Genomic DNA, 24821 nt, shown 5'->3' with positions numbered 1-24821 from the left:
TTAACTCTGTGTGATGATAAGACTCAAAGTCAGAGATCTAGGTTTGACTCTTGTCTTTGGCACTTGATTTTACAGCAACCTGAAAAACTCTGACCTTAATATTTAACACTATGCATATCTTTGATGATCGATAAATACTATTTCTAGAGAGATTAATAAATTCCTATTTTCGCTTTACAATAGTTTAGGCATGGTCCAGAATAATGCTCATTTGGAATATATAAAGCATGTACTATTATGTAGCCGGGCGATAATGATAGTGTAACTGCTTAGGCTGTCAGCATAGGGGCGTGGTGATTGCTGTCTGGTGGGCGCAGGGGACGCGGGGTGAACACGGAGCTGGGAAAAGTCAGGAAGTGAGGACCAATGCTGAGCACGAGTGCTCCGATAGACGGTGAGGGATAGCGAAGTAGCAACCAATACCTCAGCAGGAAGCACGTGGTGTACTTCAGGAGAGCTCGGCGGGTTGGCACTCTAAAAACAACGGGTAAGATCCAGTGTAACCCCAGGTTGTGCAGCGCGGTCAAAAAGAAGTGGAGAGGGCGTCCTGACAATGTGACTGAGTGGAGCTGACAATCTGGTCAGTAATGTATTTTAGGTTCTGTAGTTATTTTGGTTTTGTTTTAATCAAAGTGATGTAACATTACTGATGTTATCCTGTTTGTGCGCTCTTTGTTTTATCAGCCACGTTAGTTTACTTTAAATCAGGTATAGATATTTTGACATCTTGTTTATTATTTACCTGTGTAGCTCTCAATTTTATAATTTATATAAAATAATAAAAGAACCCAAAAGTCATTGTGGTGTGGTGGGCTGACTCTCTTCTACCCAGCCACAATTACTTGAATGATAATTAGTGGGAGAGCTGAACAGCTTTCACACTATTGATATCTTCGCTCTTTATTAGTGGGAGAGCTGAACAGCTCTCACACTATTGATATCTTCACTCTTTATCACAGTGAATGCTGCAAAGCATTCACTGTATTGTTTTTCTAAGCTTTATTATCACAGTGAATGCTGCAAAGCATTCACTGTATTGTTTTTCTAAGCTTTATTATCACAGTGAATGCTGCAAAGCAAAGCTTTAGTCAATTATGGGTAATTATGACTATTTAAAGATAGATCAACAGTTTAGTAAATACCCACACATGCGTCCTCTACATCCTTTCAAAATAAAAGCGCCAATGCCAATTATTAGCTTTAACTGCACTGTTTTTGCCTTTGAATGGGTAATTATGATTATTTAAAGACTAATTGACAGTTACGCTATTACCCCCACACATTTCCTCTAAATCCATTCAAAACAAAAGCACCAATTACAAATTATTACCTTTAATGGCAAGATTGATTAGAAAATTTCTGGTCCTGAATACTTACCAATCGTTAATGAGACTACTTTAGAGTTCAGTAAATAACCACTCACACTTATTAGGGTGCTTTCATTCTGAAAGGGCTTAATCTAAATATTTTGCTTTAATAGGGCTATTCTTGCTATTGAATGAAATATTATGACTATCTAATGACTATTTTATAGTTTAGTAATCACTCACACACAACCTCTAAACCCTTTCAAAATAAAAGCACCAATGTAATTTATTACCCTAAATAGCAAGATTTTTGTTTCTGACTGGTAAATTTTTAATAGTTATTAAACTATTACATAGTTAGGTAATTATTTACAAATACTTTCTTCAAATCAAAAAGCTAGTCAGCTTATTTATGATTGTCAACAATGCACCTTGGTCAACTTTTTAATCTTTGACATCTTTTCAGCTTGGTCAAATTAGTAATTTTTTTAAATCGCCATCTTTTGTCATCGTTTTATTCTTTGTCAACGTTTTCTCGTTTTCATCGTTTTCATCGTTTTCATCGTTTTCATCTTTTTGCCGTAGTCAACTTTTGGACGCAGTCAACTTTTTGACGTCAGCAGCTTAATCAGCGTTTGTCATCGTTGCGGCAGCAGATCAGCTCTCCCACGTAATTTCTCGAGAAATTACTTTTTCTAGTTATAAATGATTTTAAATTGTTGTTTTGGTTAAATATTATATACAAATTAGTTCTGTAATGAGTTGGCATTTCCTTTGAGTCATGTGTCACAAGTGTATTCTTTAAATCGAAATGTATTTAGTTTTTAAATCAAAATCAAATCCTGGGAACAGTAACACTGCAGGACTCTTCTCTTGGTGAGAAGGTGCTGGTGAAAAAACAGTCAGACCAGGTTTTTATATTTGCCGTTCTGTTTGAAAGGAGGTTTCTATTGTTATGCTTATCTAAGAGTCAAATGCTCTTTTTTAATAGAAAAGAGCTCCTGAAGCATGCAGGCTGACACACCCTACATCTAAGTGGATGAGGCCAAGTTTATACAATGAGAAATTAGGGATTTCATTATTTACATTTGTGAAGTCCAATTCAACCAAATATATCCGGTAACTGATAAACCTCTGATAATAGTTTGGCAGCTGTGGCAGTGTGAGCTGCTGATGTTTTGCTTGTCTATGATAAATAAAGTACATACAATACTCAACCTGACATAATTCCATTTTTTGAAAAGTTGCAAATTCTCAGCTTTTCAGTTGAGGCTGTAAGGTGCCTGTTGTCTGTCCGTCTACCAAACAGCGTTTGATATGACACAATCATTTCTATAGTCTGCTCTCAGAACTGTTTCTATAAGGTTTTGATCAAAGTTCCACCTTTTGGTTTTACCCTGAAATTGCCTCATTTTGTGCTAAAAATGGGGGTGACCAAATTAGCATGTTTAACACCTACTGCAGACAGCACAAGAAGGGGGGCTGCTGGTAACCGTCTGGAAGTCGACTGGAATCAGTGAAAATGAACCGCTAAATCTGCAGTTAGGTGTATCGATTCAACATATAAAAACTGTGCTAAACAAGTTTTACTGCTTCAACTAGTTTCCACCCCTGCATTCACTTACATTTGTAAGTACCATGTTGCAAAACCATGATACTATAAACACACTATGCTGGAGAATTATTGACAGTTTTTATAGTGACGTTAAAAGGGTATTGTTTTGTCTCTGATGCCCATTTTGTTCGAAGCAAAAACTTAAGTAGGTAGTTTAAAACTTGCAATAAAAATTCTCTCAATTCCCACATCTCCTAAAGGCAACATGTACATAACATCTTTTGACAGGTCCTTCGTGTTAAAAAAGAACTGTAACTTTAAAAAAAAGATATGAAAGCAAAGAATTCATAAAAACTGAAGCTATATTTGAATTGATATTGGAAATATATTTGAATTGAAAATCTTTGCATGAAGTTTAAGCTTTCAGTTTCAAATAGTTTTATTTCGGTTTAAAGACTTATGGGCCCAATTTAGCTCCATAAAAGTGGAAGCTGTCAGTTAACCTGTCTGTTTTTTTCCCAATGTGGTTCTGATAAACAACCAGAGCTAGTAGTACGATGTCATTCACCTCTTATTATTTGTGCCTCCTAGTATTTCCATTTAGGACCTGGTTAACGCACAGCACAGCCAAACATTGTTAGGGTCACTCCCATGTATCACCTGCACTGACTGCTGTACAGCTGTTTACAATAACCCCACAATTCACCAACCTTTTTAGCTGCACACATGATTCTTTTTTGATATAAGATGTTTTTTTCATATGAACGTTTTTCTTTTTTGTATAAGACCTTGCATTTTTCAAGTTTAAATTTTCATTAAAATTTAATAATGTATTAATGTATTTCTAATAATAGACATACTTCTTATTTATCCTAAAGTATTAAGGACGAGACATATATTCCTCCAGGTGTTAGTCTTGCAGCCAATCAGGAAGATGAGACAGACATGGAAACGTTTCAGATGGAGATAGACAAGGAAACCAGGAAGTGTGCTTTCCGCACCAGTCAGGGGAATTACTGGACCCTGGTGTCCCACGGAGCCATCCAGAGTACTGCCACTGAAGTGTGAGTGAATGATTAGGAGTGAGATGCACAGAGCGACAAATGAATAAAAGTGAATGCATCATTTACGGTTTTACAGAATATGCTTTACAAGATAATTTTCACTGTACTACTGCAGTAATGAAACATAAATGTTTAACTTTAAGATTTATCATATTTTATCAAGTAACTATATTTTTATCTTAATGCCCAATTGCAGATCATCAAACACCCTGTTTGGGATAGAGTGGCTTGGTCACAAAGTAGCAATAAAAGCAAACAATGGAAAATTTATTTGCACTAAGAAGAACGGCCAGCTGGTGGCTGTGTGTGACTCTACTGGTAATTAGACTTCTTTTTTTCTCTTAAGAACTCTGTAAGTCATCCCTTACACCTTACTTTCTTAATTTTGCTTTGCTTTCCATCTAACACATTGTTTTGTCACCTGTTTTCAGGTGAGAATGAGCAGTTTACTCTGAAGCTAATCAACCGACCAATTCTGATCCTGAGAGGGGAGAACGGTTTCATCTGCCACCACAAGAATTCCAACACACTGGATGCCAGCAGATCGACCTATGACATTTTCACACTGCAATTCAGTAATGGAGCCTACCATATTCAAGGTCAGGGTAAGAGGGCTTGGAATTCTGGGAATAGCCAAACTAATTATAACCACGCAGACATTTTCGACTGTGTGTTTGTTTGAAATCTAGCAGGTGTAGATGGCCATTTCTGGTATGTAAACAGTGCTGGATTGGTCTGTTCTGATGGTGAGGTCCCTGAAGATTTCACTCTGGAACTCTTGGAGCATCGTCGTCTCGCCATCCGAGCCAAGAATGGAAGATATCTGCGTGGAGACCAGGGAGGCACCCTTAAGGGAGATGGACTCAGTGTGAGCAGTTCAGCTCTCTGGGAGTATTAATCCAATCCAACACTGGTTCGGACCTGAATATTAACTATCATGCTTCTCACTACTAGGAGGGTGATCTACCACCAGTAACTACTTTAGCATTAATACTTAAGCTAATAGCATTTCAAGCTATTTCCTTCCATTTGCAAAATAAACTGCAGCAGAGGAACCACAGACTAGCTGTGACAAACAAAACACATGCAAGTGTCATTTATTTACTAAGTACAACAATGTAACATGAACACATTATCACTAAGAGTGAGGTGTGCAAAGCTATAATAATAATATAAACCTGTAATCTTCAGCCTCTTGTTTTGTTGTTTTTTTTTTGAAACTCTTATGAACAGACTCACCCGTTTATTTTTATATTCATTTATTTATAGGATTTAAGGGCCTGTGATGGACTGGTAACCTGTTCTGGGTATGCCCTACCGCTTGCCAAATGACAGGTGAAATAGGCTGCTGCAACCCTAGATAAAGAGGTAAAGGATGAGTGACTGAGGAATTAAGGAAATCGGAACCTCCTTACTTACGCTTAAATTGCTCTTTTGCATCTTTGGAAAGGCATAAGTATATAACAAATATTGTAAAAAACAATAAATGGAACCCAATGTTAAATTTTAAATGTTTATTTAAAAATGCTGAATGATGAGGGTAGTTGGCAGCTACTGTTGGAGCAATTTAGAAACCTGCTCTGAAAAATGAGAGAGGGGTAAACTAGAAGAGCAAAATGCAAAGGTAGTGTTTCTAGAAATCTCACTGAGAAACTTAATAGATAGCTAATGACAATGCTGAACCACATGGAGTATGAGAAAAGGCAGCAGATGCGTTGTCAGGTAGGGATACCAGCAAAGAGAACCACTAGTGTCACATATCCAGATCCATAGTCATGTCTTGTCTAGTTTGCGGTTTTATTTTGGTTCTTCCTGTTTAGTTTCCAGTCTGTAGTTGTTACTGTTAAATCAATTCTTCAAAGTGGTGAGCCTTGTCAGGAACAGCAGGATGATGGACCCAAATGCACAGCTCAGAGACGAGAAACTGTTATAGGGTTTTGATAATAAGAGTAGAGCTGTTCAAACAGGCAATGGTTAGTACACTGTGTTCTCATGCAGAGGTACAGGCAGGTAACAGGCATATGTAGGTCTGAAAAGGCATAGGTTGAACACAGCAAATACACAGCAGGCAAAGGTATCCAAAGGTCTAGACAAGGCACAATCAAAAACAAGTGCACGGTCAAACACAGGCTAGGCAATCGATGCTCGAATACTGGCTAGAATATACAGACAATCTGGCAACTTGACTGGGTGAATACCCATAAGCAACTAGTAGCTCGTGTTTCAACATCCACAAACGGCAACTGCTATCACAACTTGAGATTGACGAGATACAACACAAATGCTACGGCAAGGGGGAGCCAGGACGCCAGGTCAGAGGGGAGGTTTCACCATCTCCCCAACCGGAAATTGGGTACGAAGCCCCAATGAGCACAGATACGCTGAGCAAGGCAGCGACTGACCTGAAAGATAAGATCATGGCGAGATTAAACAAGCAACCCCGAAGCCAACTGCAACGGCTAAGTCAAGTACCATCAGAAAGTCTCATGGAAGATGTGAATGCAGCACTGAGAGCAATCCCTACCACAACAATCACTGAAACCAATGAGCTGATATACGCTTCAGCATCAGTGATCCTAGAGGACCTTGGCTATAAGAGCAACCATGGGAGCCATGAGAAACAACAACCACTATGGAAACGAAGGTTGGAGGCAAAAATCAAGGCAGCTCGGAGGGGAGTGAGCCAAAAGACAGAGGCCCAGAGAGGTGCAATGAAAAGACTGATGGTGCAGGCAGATGCCCATACCTGAAGCACTCGAAACTGCCAAGCAAAGGTTACAAGCCTTGGCCAGCCGCCTAAAAAGATACACCAGAGACAACGAATAGAACAAACGAATAAACCGGCTGTTCGCAACACAACCTGCGAAACTGATCTCTCAATGGCAGCGTGATAACAGCAGAGCAGACCCACCAAGGCTGGAAACTGAACAGTACTGGAAAGGTATATGGGAGAGGGAGGTGTCACACAACAGCGATGCACAGTGGCTGGTGGATCTGAGGGAAGACCACATCAACCTCCCTGAACAGAATCCAGTGACTATCACAGTGGCAGACATCCAACAAAGAGTCTCAGGTATGAAAACTGGACAGCACCGGGCCCTGACATGATCCTCTGTTGTCCGGGTGGATTTGCTGACTGACGGTAAGCGTATCATGTCACTTCCGGTAACTGAGGTTTGCTGCCGCTGTCTGTGTACGGCGTTACTCTCCACTATTTTCTAAATATTATCGTTTTATATCTGGTAGCGACTGCTAAGAGTTGCAAAACAAGCTTGTAACACTCAAGCATCCTTTCCTTTCATTAAACGTCCTGCTAATTTTCACTGTTATCTAAGTGTTTTCTCCGCTAGCGTAGCTCCTAGCTTACATTCCTGCTATGGCTTCCCTTTTTTCCTTTCCCTCTCGCTGCTGTTCGGTGCTTGGTGTGTCTTATGTTTAGCTTATCCTCTGCCTCCTTTAGTGATGGTAATGGTATCTCTAATAGGTGTATGCTAGTTGCAGGGTTGGAGGCGAGGTTGTTAGACTTAGAGTCTTGACTTCGCACCTCAGAAAACAGGCCAGCTAGCCAGGCCCCTTTAGCCAGTGCAGAGCCTCCTAGCTTAGGTGCTACCAGTCCCCCGACTGGCCCCAGGCAGCTGGGTAACGACTGGGTCACGGCTCGTAGGAAACGTAGCTTTAGACAGGCGCCCACGGTTCACCGCCAACTGCTTCACGTTTCAAACAGATTTTCCTGACTCAGCGACACACCCGCTGAGAAACCCACTCTGATCATTGGTGACTCCATATTCCGAAATGTGAAGTTAGAGAATCCAGCTGTCATAGTTAAGTGTTTGCCTGGGGCCAGAGCGGGCGATATTGAGTCTTATCTTAAGCTCCTGTCTAAGGATAAGCATAAGTACGCTAAGATCGTGATACACGAAGTGGGTAATGACGGCCGGTTAAGCCAATCGGAAGTCACTAAAACTAACATTGAGTCGGTGTGTTCAATTGCCAAAACAATGTCGAACTCCGTAGTTTTCTCTGGACCCCTCCCCAATGTGACCAGCGATGACATGTATAGCCGGCTGTCATCGCTCCACTGCTGGTTGTCTAGGTGGTGTCCTGCAAACGATGTGGGCTTTGTGGCTAATTGGAGCATTTTTTGGGGAAAACCTGGGCTGATTAGAAGAGACGGCGTCCATCCCACGTTGAACGGAGCCTCTCTGCTTTCTAGTAATATGGCCATGTTGCTTAGCCTCCCCACTCCGTGACAACTCAGAGTGGAGCCCAGGACGCAGAGTCGCAGTCTTACACGCCTCTCTGCATGTTCTCTACAGCCGCCACCCACTCTTAGTCTTAGTTATCGCATAGAGACTGTGTCTGCTTCTCGATCACCTAAACTATACAAGTCACAAACAAATCAAAGAGGAGTGACTTACCAGAATTTAATAAACATCAAAACAGTTCCTCTTACAGAACAAAGTAACAGTAAGTTAATAAAGTGTGGTTTATTAAATATCAGATTTCTCTCATCTAAATCCTTGTTAATACATGACTTTATAAGTGACCATCACATAGATTTGTTATGTCTCACTGAAACCTGGCTGCAGCAGGATGAATATGTTACTTTAAATGAGTCGACTCCAATGAGTCACATCAACTATCATGTTCCTAGAAGTACAGGTAGAGGTGGAGAAGTAGCAGCAATTTATAACTCTGATTTATTAATTACTCCTAAACCTAAACATAGTTATAACTTATTTAGAGCCTCACTCTGAGTCTTTCTCACCCAGACTCTAAAACCCAGAAGCCAGTTGTGTGTTGTATTGTTTACCGTCCTCCTGCTCCATATTCAGAGTTCTTAACTGAATTCTCTGAACTCTTATCTGATTTGGTTCTTAGCACAGATAAGGTCATTGTAGTGGGAGTCTTTAACATTCATATAGATGTTGACAGTAACTGTCTCAGCACTGCTTTTAACTCCTTGATAGACACTATTGGTTTTACTCCGCATGTAAATGAACCCACTCTTTGTTTTAATCATATCCTCATTCTTGTCATGACATATGGGGTTGAAATCGATAATTTAATAGTTTTTCCTCAAAACCATCTGTTATCTGACCATTTCTTATTAACTTTTGAATTCAGCATAATTGACCTTACAGCAGCTGGAAAGAAATATTACTTACTATAGCAGATGTTTATCTGACAACGCTGTTGCCAGATTCAAGCAGATAATTCCATCATCTTTCGCATCAATGTCTTGTAGATACACAGAGGAGAACAGTCACCTTAATCCTTATGAACAGGTTGACTGTCTTGTAGATGATGCTGCAGCTTCTTTACGTACAATATTAGACACAGTGTCACATTTTTCAAATTAACCAATCTACATTTAGGCAGTGCACCACAGGCTTTTAAGGTGGCTGTGGTCAAACCTCTATTGAAAAAACAACCCTGGGCCCTGGTGAACTAGCCAACTATAGGCCCATTTCAAATTTACCCTTTATTTCCAAGATTCTTGAAAAAATCGTGGCTAAACAATTACCTGACCACCTGAGTGGGAATAACCTGTACTAAGATTTTCACTCAGGATTTAGAAAAAATCATAGCACAGAAACAGCTCTGGCTAGAGTCACTAATGATCTTCTATTAGCTTCGGACAATGGTCTAGTTTCTGTCCTTGTCCTGTTAGATCTTAGTGCTGCATTTGATACAATTGATCATAATATTCTATTACAGACACTAGAACAAAGAATCGGGATTGAAGGAACAGCATTGGGATGGTTTAAATCCTATTTGTTGAACAGATTCCAGTTTGTTCATGTTAATGAGAAATTCTCCACATGCACAAGGATTAGCTATGGAGTACCACAGGGTTCTGTGCTTGGTCCAATTTGATTTAGCCTATACATGTCTCCTCTAGGTGAGATTATTAGAAAGCATTCTATCAATTTTCATTTTCATTGTGGTGGACAAAGAACAGAGGAAAGCCGTAGTGGTGGATGTGGCTATACCAAGCGATGGCAACATCAGAAAAAAGGAACATAAGAAACTAGAGAAATACCAAGGGCTCGGAGAAGAACTGAAGAAGGCTTGGAAGTTGAAGGCCACAGTGGTGCCTGTGGTGATTGGAGCACTGGGGGCAGTGACCCCCAAATTGGAAGAGTGGCTACAACAGATCCCTGGAAAAACATCCGACATCTCAATTCCGAAAAATGCAGTCCTAGGAACAGCAAGGATACTGCGCAGAACCCTCAAGCTTCCTGGCCTCTGGTAGAGGACCGGAGCTTGGAAAACGGATGAGACCACCCGCGAGGGGTAAGAAGGGAGTTTTTTATATATATATATAGCCTAAAAAATGTAGTAGAGACAAGAAACAATATTTTTAAGAAAAATACTGGCATGCACTTAGCTGATGAGCACATGGCCTGGAAAGACATTTTATTTTAGAACACATCGCCCTGCATGCATGCATCCTCCATTCTCAAGACTTCAAGACACTATACCAGAATAACATCAACACACAAGATCAAAGTAAAACATCTGGAATAACAATTAGTCTTAAAAGTTGAAACTGACATCACCAGACATGATAAGCGGTGGAAGGTAACAATTGGCAGACCAAACATGGTGTGTTGGCTAGATGTCAGATTTGAGTGCAATAGTGATGTGCCATCGTGAATGGCAGCAGCTGCTTAAGCTCAGTCAGCAGGACAGGAAAATAGAAATGATTTGTTCAGGACTTACTCAACTGAGCGTCCTTACTCGAGCAGAAAGCGCTCCAGTTTGTTCCTGATTTGTTCCTACGGATCCTTATGGAACATGCGTTGTTTTGTCACCCGATAGCCGACATACATTATTTATTCCTGGAATCATAATTAATTGGTGTTCTTTGATTCTTGTATATGTGTGTAGTTTTAAGGTGTATATAATGTAAAGTGTGTAAATCAATACTTTCGAACTATCAACAAGTTGATTTTGTGGTCCTGTATACTCTGCCACAATCATAAAATATATTATTGTTATTATTATTATTATTATTATTATTATTAATTAAATAATTATGATAATAATAATAATAATAATAATAATAATAATAATAATAATAATAATGTTGTTAAGATTTATGCACCAGTGCACCAGGTAAATATTTTAGCATTTTAATATATTGTTACTTTTTGCTTTGAAGGTGCCTGCACATGCAAAATTTACTTTTTGGACATACTGGTACATTTATTCGACTCCCTGGTTCATGTTAAGACACTCCTGGTGTGTTAGAAGTACGCCCCTTACTTATTTCACATTTTTTAGAGTTTATCCTATCCGGTTCAAGAACCATCGTCCCAAATTTGGCGGACTATGTACGTCTGCATTCTCTTGCCAACTCACAGAACCAGCTTTGGCCCCCCCAGACAAACCCAGACCCCTAAATGTACATGCAACATTGCGTTTCAGTCACTCACTGTGCAGTCTAGCATAGTACCTGGCAGTAATGCACCTTTCAGTTGGTTGCCACCTGCCATTTAAAAGACAAAAGAAGAAGAATTCACTCAGGTTGAAGAAGCGCTACGTTCCTACAAGACGTGATCAACTTGCTGCTTTCCCAAACGTAAGTACATGCTTGATACTTATTTGATGTATGTACTCCAGGAACTCTTTGGTTATGATCTAGATTTCCTCCTGTGTAAGGAATGGTAATGGCTAGAACAGTTGATGCCCAACAGCTACACTAACAGAAAGACACAGTGCTGCAAGGTGCTGCCACACAATGAGTCCAAGCCTCTCCAGCATTCGCCCAGTTCAAATCGTGTGATATATGGTACTGAGGTCATTCACTCAACTCACATTTTAGCTGCTAGCGTCATGTCAGCCGCTAACGCTGCGCTACCATTGCGTTAGCGGCTGACATGACGCTAGCAGCTAAAATGTGAGTCTCCAGCGCATGACATTCAGTAAAACTTGGGTTTGGCTGCAATAGTAAATTGTGAGAGTCAGACGTGTTTCTAATTATTACCGAGCCTGTCGTGTGTATGTCGTAGCCCAAGTAGACCTGTGAATTTGGGTTATGGCAAGTTCTATCAAAGTTTAACATGTATGTTGTTGCTGTCTTCTCCTATGTGTTGCTTATCTAGTCAGCTAATGTAGCTGTAAATGTTACAATGCTTTTTTTTATACAGGCTGATGCATCCCAGCTACCGAAACGTGAGGAGGTTGTTTCACAAACTGACACGCCACTGCAGGCTGTGGACACACGGCTACTTTGTAGAATAGTTGTTGCTCGCCTCAGGAGCAAAGGTATGTACATTTAACAGCAGTATGATCATTTGTTGGCCAATAGGCCGTTTTATTTGACAGATATTTTGCATTTCAGTAGTTGTAGTATTCATAATATGATCTATATTATTGTCTATATATTTACTCTGTATGCAGTTGGTCAAATTGTTTTGATATTTTAGTCTGTTGACGGGTAATTTGTAATTCTCGCGGTATCGTGCAGATTATGTGTAAAATGTGATGTGAACATCTGTGGTGGAAATTTTGCAATAAAGGCAGATGAGAGAGAGTTGTCATTTTGTGCGATTTATTGAAATAATAAAGAAAATAAAAATAATGAGGAAAGCAAATCAAAAAGCCAGCTGGGGAGATCAGAACATACACCACGGAGGTATAATGCAAAGATCACACCGTTCTGAGGTTGTCTCTGCCTTTTAACCCTTCTCCCGGGACCTGGTGGAATCTTCCTATCACACTGTAGGTGAAGACGTTTACATTACACAGGGAATACACAAGGTCTACAGCCTTGGGTCTGGTGAGGCATCAGATAGAAAGGAGCCAGAGACCAGGGGTAAAAGGCAGACACAAGCCATAAACAATCGGTCAGTCAAACACAACATTAGATGTCAGCACTTAATGTGCGACAGAACCTTGAGAGGAAGATAGATTGTTTGTCTAATAATGTTCAGTTCTGGGTCTAATCAACAAGTACAGAATGCATGGTTATTATACAGAGTCAGAAATGAACACAAGAAGCATCAAAGTACAATTTTTCCATTACATTTCCCCCCTTTTGATCACACATTAATCAAACATTAAAGAATAAAAATTGTCAATCGTTGCATTCATTCTGTAGCAATAAAGCATTCTTTAAAAATGATTCGTTAAATGTATTGCTTATAAAGATGTAAATGGCGTAGGGATAAAAGATTGTGAGCTGTTTTTTGTGGGTAGTTATACTAGAATAACCCTTGTGTATGAGCTTTGGAAAGACAGGGACATAAGCCTATAATTGATTCCAATCAGTTCATGTTCAATTATCCTGAAAATGGGAAGAGGATTATGTGTTGATTTAAACTATTGTGGAGTCAGCCTCTACGTCAGTATCATCATCATCGAAGTCATCTTTGTAGTCCTCATTATCAACGTCCACATCATTCTCTACAGAATCAGCATCAGAATCAATGAGTGAATCGGTGTCCAGATTCCTGAATGTAGTGCATTGTGTCATTTGGTACGAAATGATGAGACCCCTAATCAGAGGAATAACACAACAACCAAGCAACATGATCACGGCCATGAAGATGATAAGCGTTCTACGCCGGAGTTTCTAGCCCATTCGTCTCTAAGACTCTCAAGGCCCTCGATAGCCTTTGTCACAGTGCCATAAACGCTGTTGATTGTAATAAAGGTAGTTGATCCAGGCCGAATTCTTGTTAACCTCTATGATGGGGCCCATAAAGGGAATAGCACTCGTCCCCCCGCCGCATGCTCGTTGCGAGCCTTAAACTCTTCCGGCACTCCTCGTGGTATGCCTATTGCATCTATGTAAAGGTCAGGATCCAAGGAACCACCTGGAGCCCTGCGCCTGGTGCGTGAGTGTTTCTGTGGAGCTGAGGGCAAAAGGTATATTCCCCCTGTGAGGAACATTACCTGAGTACAGGTGCCGGTCCAATTGGTTGGTAAGGTGGCCCTGGGGTGATCCCCACAGAGCCACCACATCGAAACACTGTGTCGAAACACTGGGGTCCGCAGTGTATTTACACCCGGTGTCCTTATTCTGCAGTTGTCGCTCGTTGTAACACTCGCTGCTGTTAAAGGGAGTGGGCACAGCCATGAGATCGGGTCTCGCAACAGCACATGCTACGCATGAATTGTTTGTGAGGGTTTTAGAAGTGTACTTGATGTATGCTAACCATAAGTTTCCTGTGGGGTTCTGATTTACATAGTTTTGGGCAAGCTGCCAGGCTTTAGGGTCCTTAATAAGAATAAGAATAAGAAAACCTTTAATAGTCCCGCAGTGGGGAAATTACCTCTCACAACAGCAGTACAGATGAGCAAGAATACAGGTACAGAACAGTTTGTGTTGGCACAGTACAAAGCAGTACAGTACAGTTAGAGTGAGTATGAGGTCATTGCAGGGTTATTGCACAGTAATTTGTACCGGTAACAATATACATGATTGTTCACAGATTTACACAAATATTGTGCAGTGCAGGTTGCTATATAAACCACTGATGCAGTGGGTGAGTGACTGTGATGGGATGTGGTCAACAGTTCTGATTGTACAGTCTGACAGCAGCAGGTAGGAAGGATCTACGATATCTCTCCTTCACACAGCGAGGGTGGATCAGTCTGCTACTGAAGCTGCTCTCCAGAGCAGACAGTGAGTCCTCCAGTGGGTGAGAGTCCTGGTCCATGATGGATGTCAGTTTAGCCAGGACCCTTCTCTCACCCACCTCCTGCACCGTGTCCAGAGTGCAGCCCAGGACAGAGCTGGACTTCTTGATGATCCTGTCCAGTCTCTTCCTGTCCCTCGCTGTGATGCTGCTGCCCCAGCAGACCACACCGTACAGGATGGCTGATGCCACCACAGAGTCATAGAAGGTCTTCAGGAGTGGCCCCTTCACTCCAAAAGACCGCAGTTTCCTCAGCAGGTAGAGTCTGCTCTGACCCTTCCTGTACAGTGCATCCGTGTTATGAGTCCAGTCCAGTTTATTGTTCAGATGCACTCCCAGGTACTTGTAAGAGTCCACTCTCTCAATGTCCCTTCACTGGATGTGCATCGGAGGTATGACAGCAGGCTGCTGTCTGCGGAAATCCACCACCATCTCCTTCGTTTTCCCTGCATTGATCAGGAGGTGGTTCCGCTGGCACCAGACCACAAAGTTCTGAGTGAGTCCTCTGTACTCTGCATCGTCATCATCGGTGATCAGTCCGACGATCGCAGAGTCATCAGAGAACTTCTGCAGAACACAGCTGTCTGTGTTGTGTCTGAAGTCTGACGTGTAGAGGGTGAAAAGGAAGGGGGCCAGTACAGTCCCCTGTGGGGCCCCCACACTGCAGGTCAGAGTGTCAGACACACAGTCCCTGGCTCTCACAAACTGAGGCCTGTTTGTGAGAGCTACTCCTATGCCGTGTCGGTAGGCGAACTGCAGCGGGTCCAGGTAGGTTCCCACTGCAGAGCGGAGGTGACCCAGGACCAGTCTCTCCAGTGTCTTCATCAGGTGTGATGTCAGAGCCACTGGTCTGAAGCTGCTGGGGTCTTTGGCGTGCTGTGTCTTGGGCACTGGTACCACGCAGGAGGTCTTCCAGAGCTGTGGTACCACCCTCAGCTTGAGGCTCAAGTTGAAGACATGCTCCATAACTCCACACAGTTCGCCTGCACAGGACTTAAGGAGTCTGGAGCTGATGCCGTCTGGTCCAGCTGCTTTCCTGGCCTTGATCTTCCTGAGCTCACTTCTCACCTGGGTGCTGGAGAAGGATAGGGGTTGAGGGAGTGTCTCAGTGTGGTGTGAAGTGAGGGGTTGAGGAAGTGACTCAGTGTGGTGTGAAGTGAGGGGGTGTGGTTGGGATGAGTCGCCAGTCATCAGGGCTGAGGGTAGAGGGCTTTGTGTAAAGGTGTGAAGGGCTGTGGGGGGTGGTAATCCAGTGGTATGAGGTGACAAAAGGTTCGGAGGCAGCTGCTGGGAGGTGTGAGTGGGTGCTTGGTCAAACCTATTAAAGTGTGAGTTCAGCTCGTTGACGCAGCTCAGGTCCCCCTCAGCCTGTGGGTGTGGAGCTTTGAAGCCTGAGATGGTTTTCAGGCTCCTCCACACCTCACTGACTTTGTTGTGCTGCAGCTGCTCCTCCATCTTCCTCCTGTAGCTGGACTTCCCCTCACGGATTTTCCTCCTCAGCTCCTTCTGCACCCTCCTCAGCTCCTCCCTGTCCCCTGATTTAAATGCTCTCTTCTTCTCCTTTAGCAGAGCTTTAATATCAGGGGTGACCCATGGCTTGCTGTTGGTGAAACACAGAACCTGCCTGGTGGGAACAGTGTTTTCACAGCAGAAGTTTATGTAGTCCGTTACACAGTCTGTTATTGCGTTAATGTCCTCCCCATGTGGGTCGCAGAGCTCCGTCCACACAGTGGTGTTTAAAACAGTCCCTGAGAGCCTCCTCGCTCTCAGCTGTCCACCTCTTCACTGTGCGGGGCACCACCGGCTGCCTGTGTACAACAGGTTTATACACAGGCAGGAGATGCAGGATGTTGTGGTCAGCTCTGCCCAGCGGTGGGAGGGAGGATGCAGTGTAGGTCTCTTTGGTGTTGGCATAGAATAAGTCCAGGGTTTTGTTGTATCTGGTGGGGCAGGTCACATACTGGGTGTATGTAGGCAGAGCAGCTGAAGGAGGTGCATGGTTAAAGTCCCCAGAGATCAGGAAGAGGGCCTGTGGGTGCTGTGTTTGCAGCCTGCTGGTGACTGAGAGCAGGGTCTCAGAAGCTGTGTCAGCGTTAGCGGAGGGTGGGACGTACACAGCAATTATTATAACGTGTGTGAACTCCCGTGGCAGGTAGAATGGCCTCATGCCCACCGCTAACAGCTCAATGTCTCTGTTACACAGCTTCATTTTGACAGTGCAATGTCGTGGCATACACCACCTGATGTTCACAAACACAGCCAGACCCCCTCCCTTCCTCTTACCGCTGTTCTCCGTTCTGTCCGCACGTAGCAGATGAAAATTGTCCAGTGCGACAGTCGAGTCCGGGATGAGTGACGTCAGCCAGGTCTCCGTGAACAGCAGGACGCTGCTCGTTCTGTACTCCGGCTGGTACCGTGTGAGCGCCGCGAGCTCGTCGATCTTGTTGGGGAGAGATCTCACGTTCCCCATGATAACGGAGGGGACAGCGGGCCTGAAGCGTCTTGTTTTCTCCCGTCGTAGTTTTCCAGCGCGGCGCCCACGTCGGGACTTCACTAGCACCTCAGCGGTGATCTCGTGTCTGTCTCTGGGCAGAACTACGGCGCTGCGCAGCGCAACCAGCTGCGCAGCGGTGTAAACAATGCGCGCTCTGACCCCGACGCACATCGTAGCTTTAAAAACAGCGTTTGTACTGCGCCAAACTCAGAAAAAAACTATATAAAAGCTGTGTACATGTTGTGTATACTAATGTTACTAACAACACACTAGAAAGGTAAACTTAAATAAGTGAAGAAAGTAATAAATAGAAGTAAGAGGACAGGAGCTGTTGTGACCAGCAGCCAGCTCGACCGGCGCCGGAAAAAAAAAAAATTTCACGCTTGTATCTATAGTGAACAAATGTGTGAGTCCTCCAGAAGTACAGGAGGGTCACACATGTCACCGCAATGGCTGATATGATCGTCATTTTTATCTTGTTTCGTCTGGTGGATGTCATTTTGCGTCAGTGGAAAATAAAAATTTGTGTGAAAGTGTGAATCAAGTGGAAAACAACTCTAGATATGCTTGTCGTAAAATGTTTTGTTCAAAAAATAGTGGATAAAATCACAGAGAGGTATACATGTAAATCAACCACACAATTTAGAGCAAATATTAAAGTAACATACAATAAGGATCAAAGCAACAGGGTCACAATCAATGTCTTCTGCTTCCTGTTGAATAGTGGTGCTAGATTGTTTCCAACCTGTTTGTTGACACCTTGACAGTTCGTTGGGGTTCTTCAGGTTGTGATCAGCTGATCACAGAGACACTTGGGGTTCGTTATCACTGCCAGGTTTCCTCCAAATGTCGTCTGAGTCACTGTCACTCACCCCGTGATGTGAAGAGTCTACACGTCGTCCAGCGTCGGCAACTCAAGGCTGCTCGTGTGCGTGTTTTCTCAGGAACGTGTGTGTAGATGTATGGTTTGATAGTGTGATTCACCGGTGCAGCTTCAGGCGGCGCTTGGCTCGCACCTTTAGCTGAATGGTCAACGCAGCCTCGCCTCAGTGCGTGTGTGAGCACAGCGAGGGTCGTCCTTCTCAATTCTTTTCGTCAGTGGTGGTTTTCTTGTGTGGTGTAGATGGAGATGGAGGGTCGTCTGTCGGATCCGGGACCTTCCTGCAGTGGCTGGAGTGGATCCAAGTCGCTCTTTCTGCGATCTTCACAGCCGTGTTGGTCGTCAGAAGGACTTGGAAGGGACCTTGCCACCGCTTTGAGTTCCAGTGCTTCCTGCAAAGCTCCTTAATGATCACCCAGTTTCCTGGTTGAATGATGTGCAGTGGTTCTGTCGCCTATTTGGGCAGAGCCGCTTTCACCTGTGTAATCCCTTAGTGTACCAATGTTTTGTAAGAGCATCTAACATTCCCCCCTTTGATACATGGTCTAATCCATGTGTCAACTTCGCGAAATGAGGGAAAAAGTGTTTAGGTAGGCAAGGTTTGCCGTCAGGCCCATACCAAACGCCATGGCTACTGGTGGCGCCATTCGTCAGCCAGAGCTTGCGTTCCTGTGGGGTAGAGAATGTCTGAAGATCAGGGAGAGCAGAGGGAGGAGAGGGAGGTTGGGTAGAGGTGGAGGATAAGAGGCAGGGAACAAAGGGAAGGGGAAGTCGGGCAGCTGTCTTTGTAGCAGCATCAGCGCGTGCGTTTCCAGCAGAGATGGTATCAGTGCCCCCAGTGTGTGCAGGGCACTTATATACAGCAATTGCAGCTGGTAACAGAATTGCAATCATGATGCAAGATAGGTTTGCCATCAGATTTCAAAAACTTTCTGTGTTTCCACAGAGCACCAAAGTCATGTGTGACGCCAAAAGCGTATCTGGAGTCTGTGTAGATAGTAGCAGACTTCCCTTCAGCCAATTTACAGGCTTCGGTCAGTGCAATCAACTCTGCAGCCTGAGCAGAGTAATGTCCTGGCAAAGCGCCAGACTGTAAAACAGTATGAGAGGTGCAAACATATCCAACCTGACAGTGGCCCGAAGCAGGGTCTCTATAGGCGGAGCCATCAACAAAGAGAACGAGGTCACAGTTAGGAATTCACCTCTGATAGATCTGGGCGCGGAGTGCAGACCTGGTTCAAGACCGAAACACAGTTGTGGGGCTCGCCATCGTCAGGGCCTGGAAACAAAGTGGCTGGGTTAAGCACATTCCACTTTTTGACGTGATGTTTGGCATTTCCAGTAAGATGGTGTTGTATTTAAGCCATCGGGCTGTAGAAAGATGTGATGTTTTCTGTTCCAAAAGGATCAAAGACACAGCATGAGGAACCAGCAGGGTGACATCAGAATAGCCAACAATGTCACGTGATGCCAGCACGGCTTTCTCTGCCGCAGCCACTGCTCGGAGGCATCGTGGGAGCCCCGCAGCGACTGGGTCAAGCTTAGCAGATAAATAGGCTACAGGGCGTGGACGCCCTCCGTGATTCTGTAAAAGGACAGAGATCATACAACCTGATTTCTCATCCACTGTTTGGGTGAAAGGTCGCGTAGGGTCAGGCAGACCCAAAGTAGGAGCCGACTGAAGAACAAGTTTGAGGTCGGTGAACGTCTGTTCAGCCTCAGATGTCCACGTGAGGCGGGTGGTGGATGCAGAAGACGTCATGCATTAGAGCTCTAAGCGGAGCCTCCAAGACGCCGCAGTTAGGAATGAAATTCCTGCAATAAGAGCACATGCCTAAAAAGGACATAAGCTGTTTGTATGTGCACGGTTTAGGCAGGTTCTGAATAGCTTCAGCTCTTTTAGGTGAAATGGATTTTCCTTCAGCGGTAATGTTGTGACCTAGCAAGGTAACTTCAGTCTGAACAAACTGTAATTTAGACAGACTTGCTTTGTGTCCTGCAGCATGCAGGTGTTTCAGCAGCTTGATCGTATCTGCTGCACAAGTTTCCTGATCCTCACTGCAGATCATCAAGTCGTCAACATACTGCAGCAGGGCGGTGCCTGGGGACAAGACAAGATCATCCAGGCTTTCTTTCAGTGCCATATTGTAGATTGTAGGGCTTTCTGAATACCCATGGCACAGTCTGGTAAAGGTGTATGACTTTCCGTTAAATTCAAAAGCAAACCAGAATTGACTGTCTTTGTGGACAGGCACGCTGAAAAAAGCATTGGCCAAATCAATTACTGAAAAAAAAATTAGCCTTGGGCGGAACCTGAGAAAGAATGGTGTAGGGGTTCCGTACCGTAGGCGCGCGTGGTTGGACCGCCGCATTTACTGCTTGCAGATCCTGGACAAACCTCCATTCTGTTGGCTGTCCTTTGTCTCTGATTTTCTTAACTGGGAAGAGTGGAGTCCTCACTGGAGAGTTGTCACATGGGACGATGACTCCTGCTTTCAAAAGAGAGTTAAACACCGGTGTTATTCCTTCAATTGCTTCTCTCTTTAAAGGGTATTGCTGTTTGCATGGTCTATAGTCAGATTTTGGCGTGATGACCACTGGGTCACACCCCTTGATCAGACCTACATCATATTTGTGTGTGGCCCACAGGGAAGCTGGAACTTCCTGTAAGGCTGGATACTGCGTCAGAGCGTCCTCCGACAAAAACACGTGGTGTGGAGTGTGTGTGGAATGTTGAGGTACCAAGTGCACTGTACGCTGCGCATGAAAGTTAGACTGAAAAAGTTTCTTGTAAGCATGCAAGGTAGGTGAATACATCACATTCGGGTCGGAAGTCGTTTGCCAGTCTCCTTCCCGTTGACATCTGTCCACGAAAGGACCCAAGTCCTGCCATCTGTCTCCGTCATTTTTTGACAGAAGGACATGTGGATCTGTAGAATAAGCATCAACAAATCTCTCTTGTTCGTTAGTGAGAGAAATCGCAAGCGCAGACCTATGTTCATCCCAGAATAGAGAGGTTGAGGTCAGTTTGTCCGCATGTGTGCGTAACCATGATTTTTCAAACTTCTCATCAGGACCAGTGGACACATGTGCTGTACAAGACAGGTCAGATGCGTCTCTAAAGGTCGTATTCTGTGAGGAAACAAGCTGTCGAGCAGCCGGTATGAGGGCCTCAGTTACAGTCTCTCCCTTCAGCAGCCACTGATAAGAGTAGAGCAGCGGCTCTGAGCTGAAATTAACACAAACAAAAGAAAAATAATTTACATTGTCCATGGTTGTGACCTGCACTCCCTCCGGAGTGGAAAACAGTGAAATACCTAAACTACACATGAGATCTCTTCCTAATAGATTAACTGGGCATAAGTTTGAAAGCAAAAATGAATGTTTGTCTCTGTCTTGCCGTCTGATGTTGTGCAAGACAGAGGAACAGTAAGTTTTTCTTTTATTGTCTGGCCAGACGAACCTATAGTGTGCACAAATCGTCCACTCATTTTAGGTGGATTGGAAAACATGGAAGATTTTATTACCGAATTTGTTGCTCCTGAGTCTACTAAAAACACCATACGTTCACCTTGAACCGTCAGAGCAAACTCAGGAAATTGTTTGAAACCATTTGACTGTAAAGTCATGCAGCAGTTGTCATTTAGCTGTTTGTTATTCTTTTCAAAATCACTCTGTGGGATGTTTTGAGCAGAAAGCAAGTCTTCATTGCAAGCAGGCAAGCATGAATTTGAATCAATTGAGCATGTATCAAGTGTGAGCGAGTGTGTGTGTGTCTGTGCGGTAAAGTCTACGTCATCATGTGAACGGAAACCTTCGCTGGGCTCCTCCTCTAGTCAGTCTGACGAGAGTGCCCGGGAGGGTGGAACCTGACCTAGCCGCGGGCAGTACTTCCTCCAGTGTCCCATCTCGCCGCAGATGTGGCAGGCGTTTCCTGGATCTCCAGATGCGCCTCCTGTGTCTCTGTTGTGCCAATTCCGTCTGAAGTCTCTTCCTCGTCCTCGCCCGCGATACCTGCCCGCTCCTCTGTTGTTGTTATGCATTGCAGAGAACATCTCCAAGGATGGCAGATACAATTCGCTCTGTTGTTTTTCCTTCTTCGCCATCTTCTTCTGCTGGAGAGTGTCATAAGCATGGCGTGCGTGTCTTGTGAGGTCAGACAGACGCGCTTCTTCTTTCCATCCGATGTATGACTGCTTCACGGCGTCAAAAACTTCAGGGAGTAAGCCTTTCATCACCAGTTCACACAGGTGACTCTCGTATGTTGAACAGATGAGTCCTCCCACTCCTTCCGGGGGAGGGTGAGCTCCTCCGTGTGTGTTGTATGCAGTGGTGAGGCGGTGAACAAAGTCATAAACTGATTCCTCTGGTTGTTGTTTGCATGTAGTGACTTTAATCATACAGACTTTGTCGGGGAACGCAGTTTCGAGGTGGGCAACAAGCGTCCTCACTGCGGCAACAAATCCATCATTTAAGTTGTTTGTCCAGTCTTTGTGTTTGAGAGCAAGTGTCACATCAGGGAATTGTCTAGCCAGCTTTTGGTATTCACAAGGTGCAAGACGTTTGGCCAGGATGCGACGAATCTCAGCTCCAGTGGGTCTGTACTCCTGGCAGAAAGCCAGAAGGTTGGCACCGAATGTCTTTCCCGATACAGTGATGTCTGGAAGAGTGTGGGCAAAGTCAGCTATGTCAGCGCTAGTCCATGGTCTGTGCACTAACATGCTTCCTTCAGGGCCGGCCACTTCCACCATGGGCAAGCTGATTTCTGGAGCTACTGGTGTGTTGCTCCTTAGGGTGCGAACGCTGGTAGTTGCAGAGGCAGCACTCGTAGTAGCAGTTGGTGCAGAGCTTGTGGCAGTGGATGATGTAGGAATGAAGCCGACAGGTGAATTGGCCCAGAACGTCTGTGCCTCCATTCCAGGAGTTGGTGTGGCATTTACACTGTCCTCCATATGCTCTGACTGCTCTGCAGCTGATGTTGCAGCTCCTGATGACAGAGGTTGGCCAGGCTGTTGGTGTGGGCTAGGCTGTTGCAGTGGTGCAGGCTGTTGATGTGGGGCAGGCAGTTGATGTTGGTCAAGCTGTTGATGTGGTGCAGGCAGTTGATGTTGGTCAGGCTGTTGCTGTTGGTCCTGCTGTCCACCCTGCCCGGCCCTCCTGCTGACGTAGAAGGAGTCCAGGTCGGGATTCACCTTGACCGCGCTCAGCTCTGCAAAGGGATACAAAGCAGAAACAGTGGGAGTGCTTTGTTTCTCATCATGTTGTGTGTGTGTATGTGTGTATGGTGGCGGTGTGCGAGCTTCCACAGAGTTGTTATCTTTTCTGCCAGCTACGTCACCACTCTCGTCCTTTCTCCCTCCTAACTCTTTTTGGCATTTCAATCTTTCCCTGCGTTCTGATTCTTTAACCCAAATTTCAAGGCATCTTTTGTTTAATTCAATTTCCTCTAAAGTTTTAACTTTGATCGTTCTACTTTTGCGGAGCTGTTTCTCCTTTTCTTCTAATATTTCTTTTAAAGCGCGTATGTCCTTCACACTGAGTGATCCACCTTCTTGAAACCCATAATGTTTTGTCCAGTCGTGAAGACATGACACGCACTCATCACCATATTTACGTCTCATTAATTTTGTAATGCTGCAGTCTGGTGGTGGAGACTTAGATCGCCCCGAACCCATCTTTCAGAGTCTCGGCGGTTTTCTGCCTTAGACTTTTTTGTGTTCCGGCCGGAACCTTTTTTCGAAATTTCTCTTCCACGGACGTCTCCGTAGAAAGGGAACCGCTCAGATCAGCGACAGGGTTCTCGGAAGTGGTCCCTCACCATCAGGCCCCTCTAAGACCCGGGTCCCTCGTATCTCAAAACCACTTCCCCCTGCAAACGCGCTTCGTATTTCAGAAGCCGTCTTTTATTTCCTTGTCCACACCCTTTGGACTGCGCTCAGATCTGCACACTGGTCTGTATCCTCAGTACAGACAAAAACAAGCTCGGTCCCACGAGCCAACCCTTAGCAACCACCGTCTTGGCCACCAGGGCAGACTTTGACCTAATTCATTTTTTTTTCCCGAATATTAATTTTTTAATTAAAAAAAAAAATTTTTTTTGGTCCTAATTTTTATATTTTAGATGTTTTCAGCCACATAGTCGTTTTAGAAATATTATTATCTCTAGTCCTAGTTATATTTTCTTTTGTCGTTGTTTTAGTCTAGTTGGGGATGTTTTAGAATTAATTGTTATTTGCCTTACTTTCCCTAACCAAATGATCAGAGCCAAGTAAACTCGAATACCTGAAACCAATTTCAAACTCGTTTTCTTTTTTTTTTTTTTTCCTTAACAAGTCGCAACAAAACGGAATCTCTCGCACCGGGCCCAGTAGAGGTTGGATTTTGAGCTCGTTGGATCTCGTCAGAGGCGATCCAGATGGGTGAGCAGTCCTCCCACTCAGAAAACAGCCGTCCCTGATCACGCCGTCCAGACGACCTGCCGCGGGATCCTGTTCGTAGACGCCAATTTCTGTGGTGGAAATTTTGCAATAAAGGCAGATGAGAGAGAGTTGTCATTTTGTGTGATTTATTGAAATAATAAAGAAAATAAAAATAATGAGGAAAGCAAATCAAAAAGCCAGCTGGGGAGATCAGAACATACACCACGGAGGTATTATGCAAAGATCACACCGTTCTGAGGTTGTCTCTGCCTTTTAACCCTTCTCCCGGGACCTGGTGGAATCTTCCTATCACACTGTGGGTGAAGATGTTTACATTACACAGGGAATACACAAGGTCTACAGCCTTGGGTCTGGTGAGGCATCAGATAGAAAGGAGCCAGAGACCAGGGGTAAAAGGCAGACACAAGCCATAAACAATCGGTCAGT

The 24821-nt window shown here is 44.1% G+C and overlaps 2 protein-coding genes across 5 annotated transcripts in view; both read left to right on the top strand.

Annotated features, from left to right (window-relative positions):
* Positions 1 to 5116, top strand: part of fscn2b (fascin actin-bundling protein 2b, retinal) — a 43640-nt gene extending 38524 nt beyond the window's left edge. Inside the window, exons 4-7 of one of the 3 annotated variants that reach the window (XM_055504166.1) lie at positions 3770 to 3926; positions 4123 to 4244; positions 4358 to 4525; positions 4619 to 5116. In XM_055504166.1, coding sequence (XP_055360141.1) covers positions 3770 to 3926; positions 4123 to 4244; positions 4358 to 4525; positions 4619 to 4824 — 653 coding nt within the window. In that variant the 3' untranslated portion in view covers positions 4825 to 5116. Of the gene's footprint in view, positions 1 to 3769; positions 3927 to 4122; positions 4245 to 4357; positions 4532 to 4615 lie in introns of all 3 variants that reach the window. The other 2 variants (XM_055504165.1, XM_055504164.1) reach the window with 2 other exon arrangements.
* The window catches only part of LOC129603358 (uncharacterized), a 395454-nt gene that overhangs the window by 245394 nt on the left and 125239 nt on the right, over positions 1 to 24821 (top strand). The window lies entirely within an intron of this gene.

The sequence above is a fragment of the Betta splendens genome, chromosome 19 (assembly GCF_900634795.4).
Source record: "Betta splendens chromosome 19, fBetSpl5.4, whole genome shotgun sequence".
Classification (NCBI taxonomy): Eukaryota; Metazoa; Chordata; class Actinopteri; order Anabantiformes; family Osphronemidae; genus Betta; species Betta splendens.
This window is presented reverse-complemented; position numbering and strand designations above follow the sequence as displayed.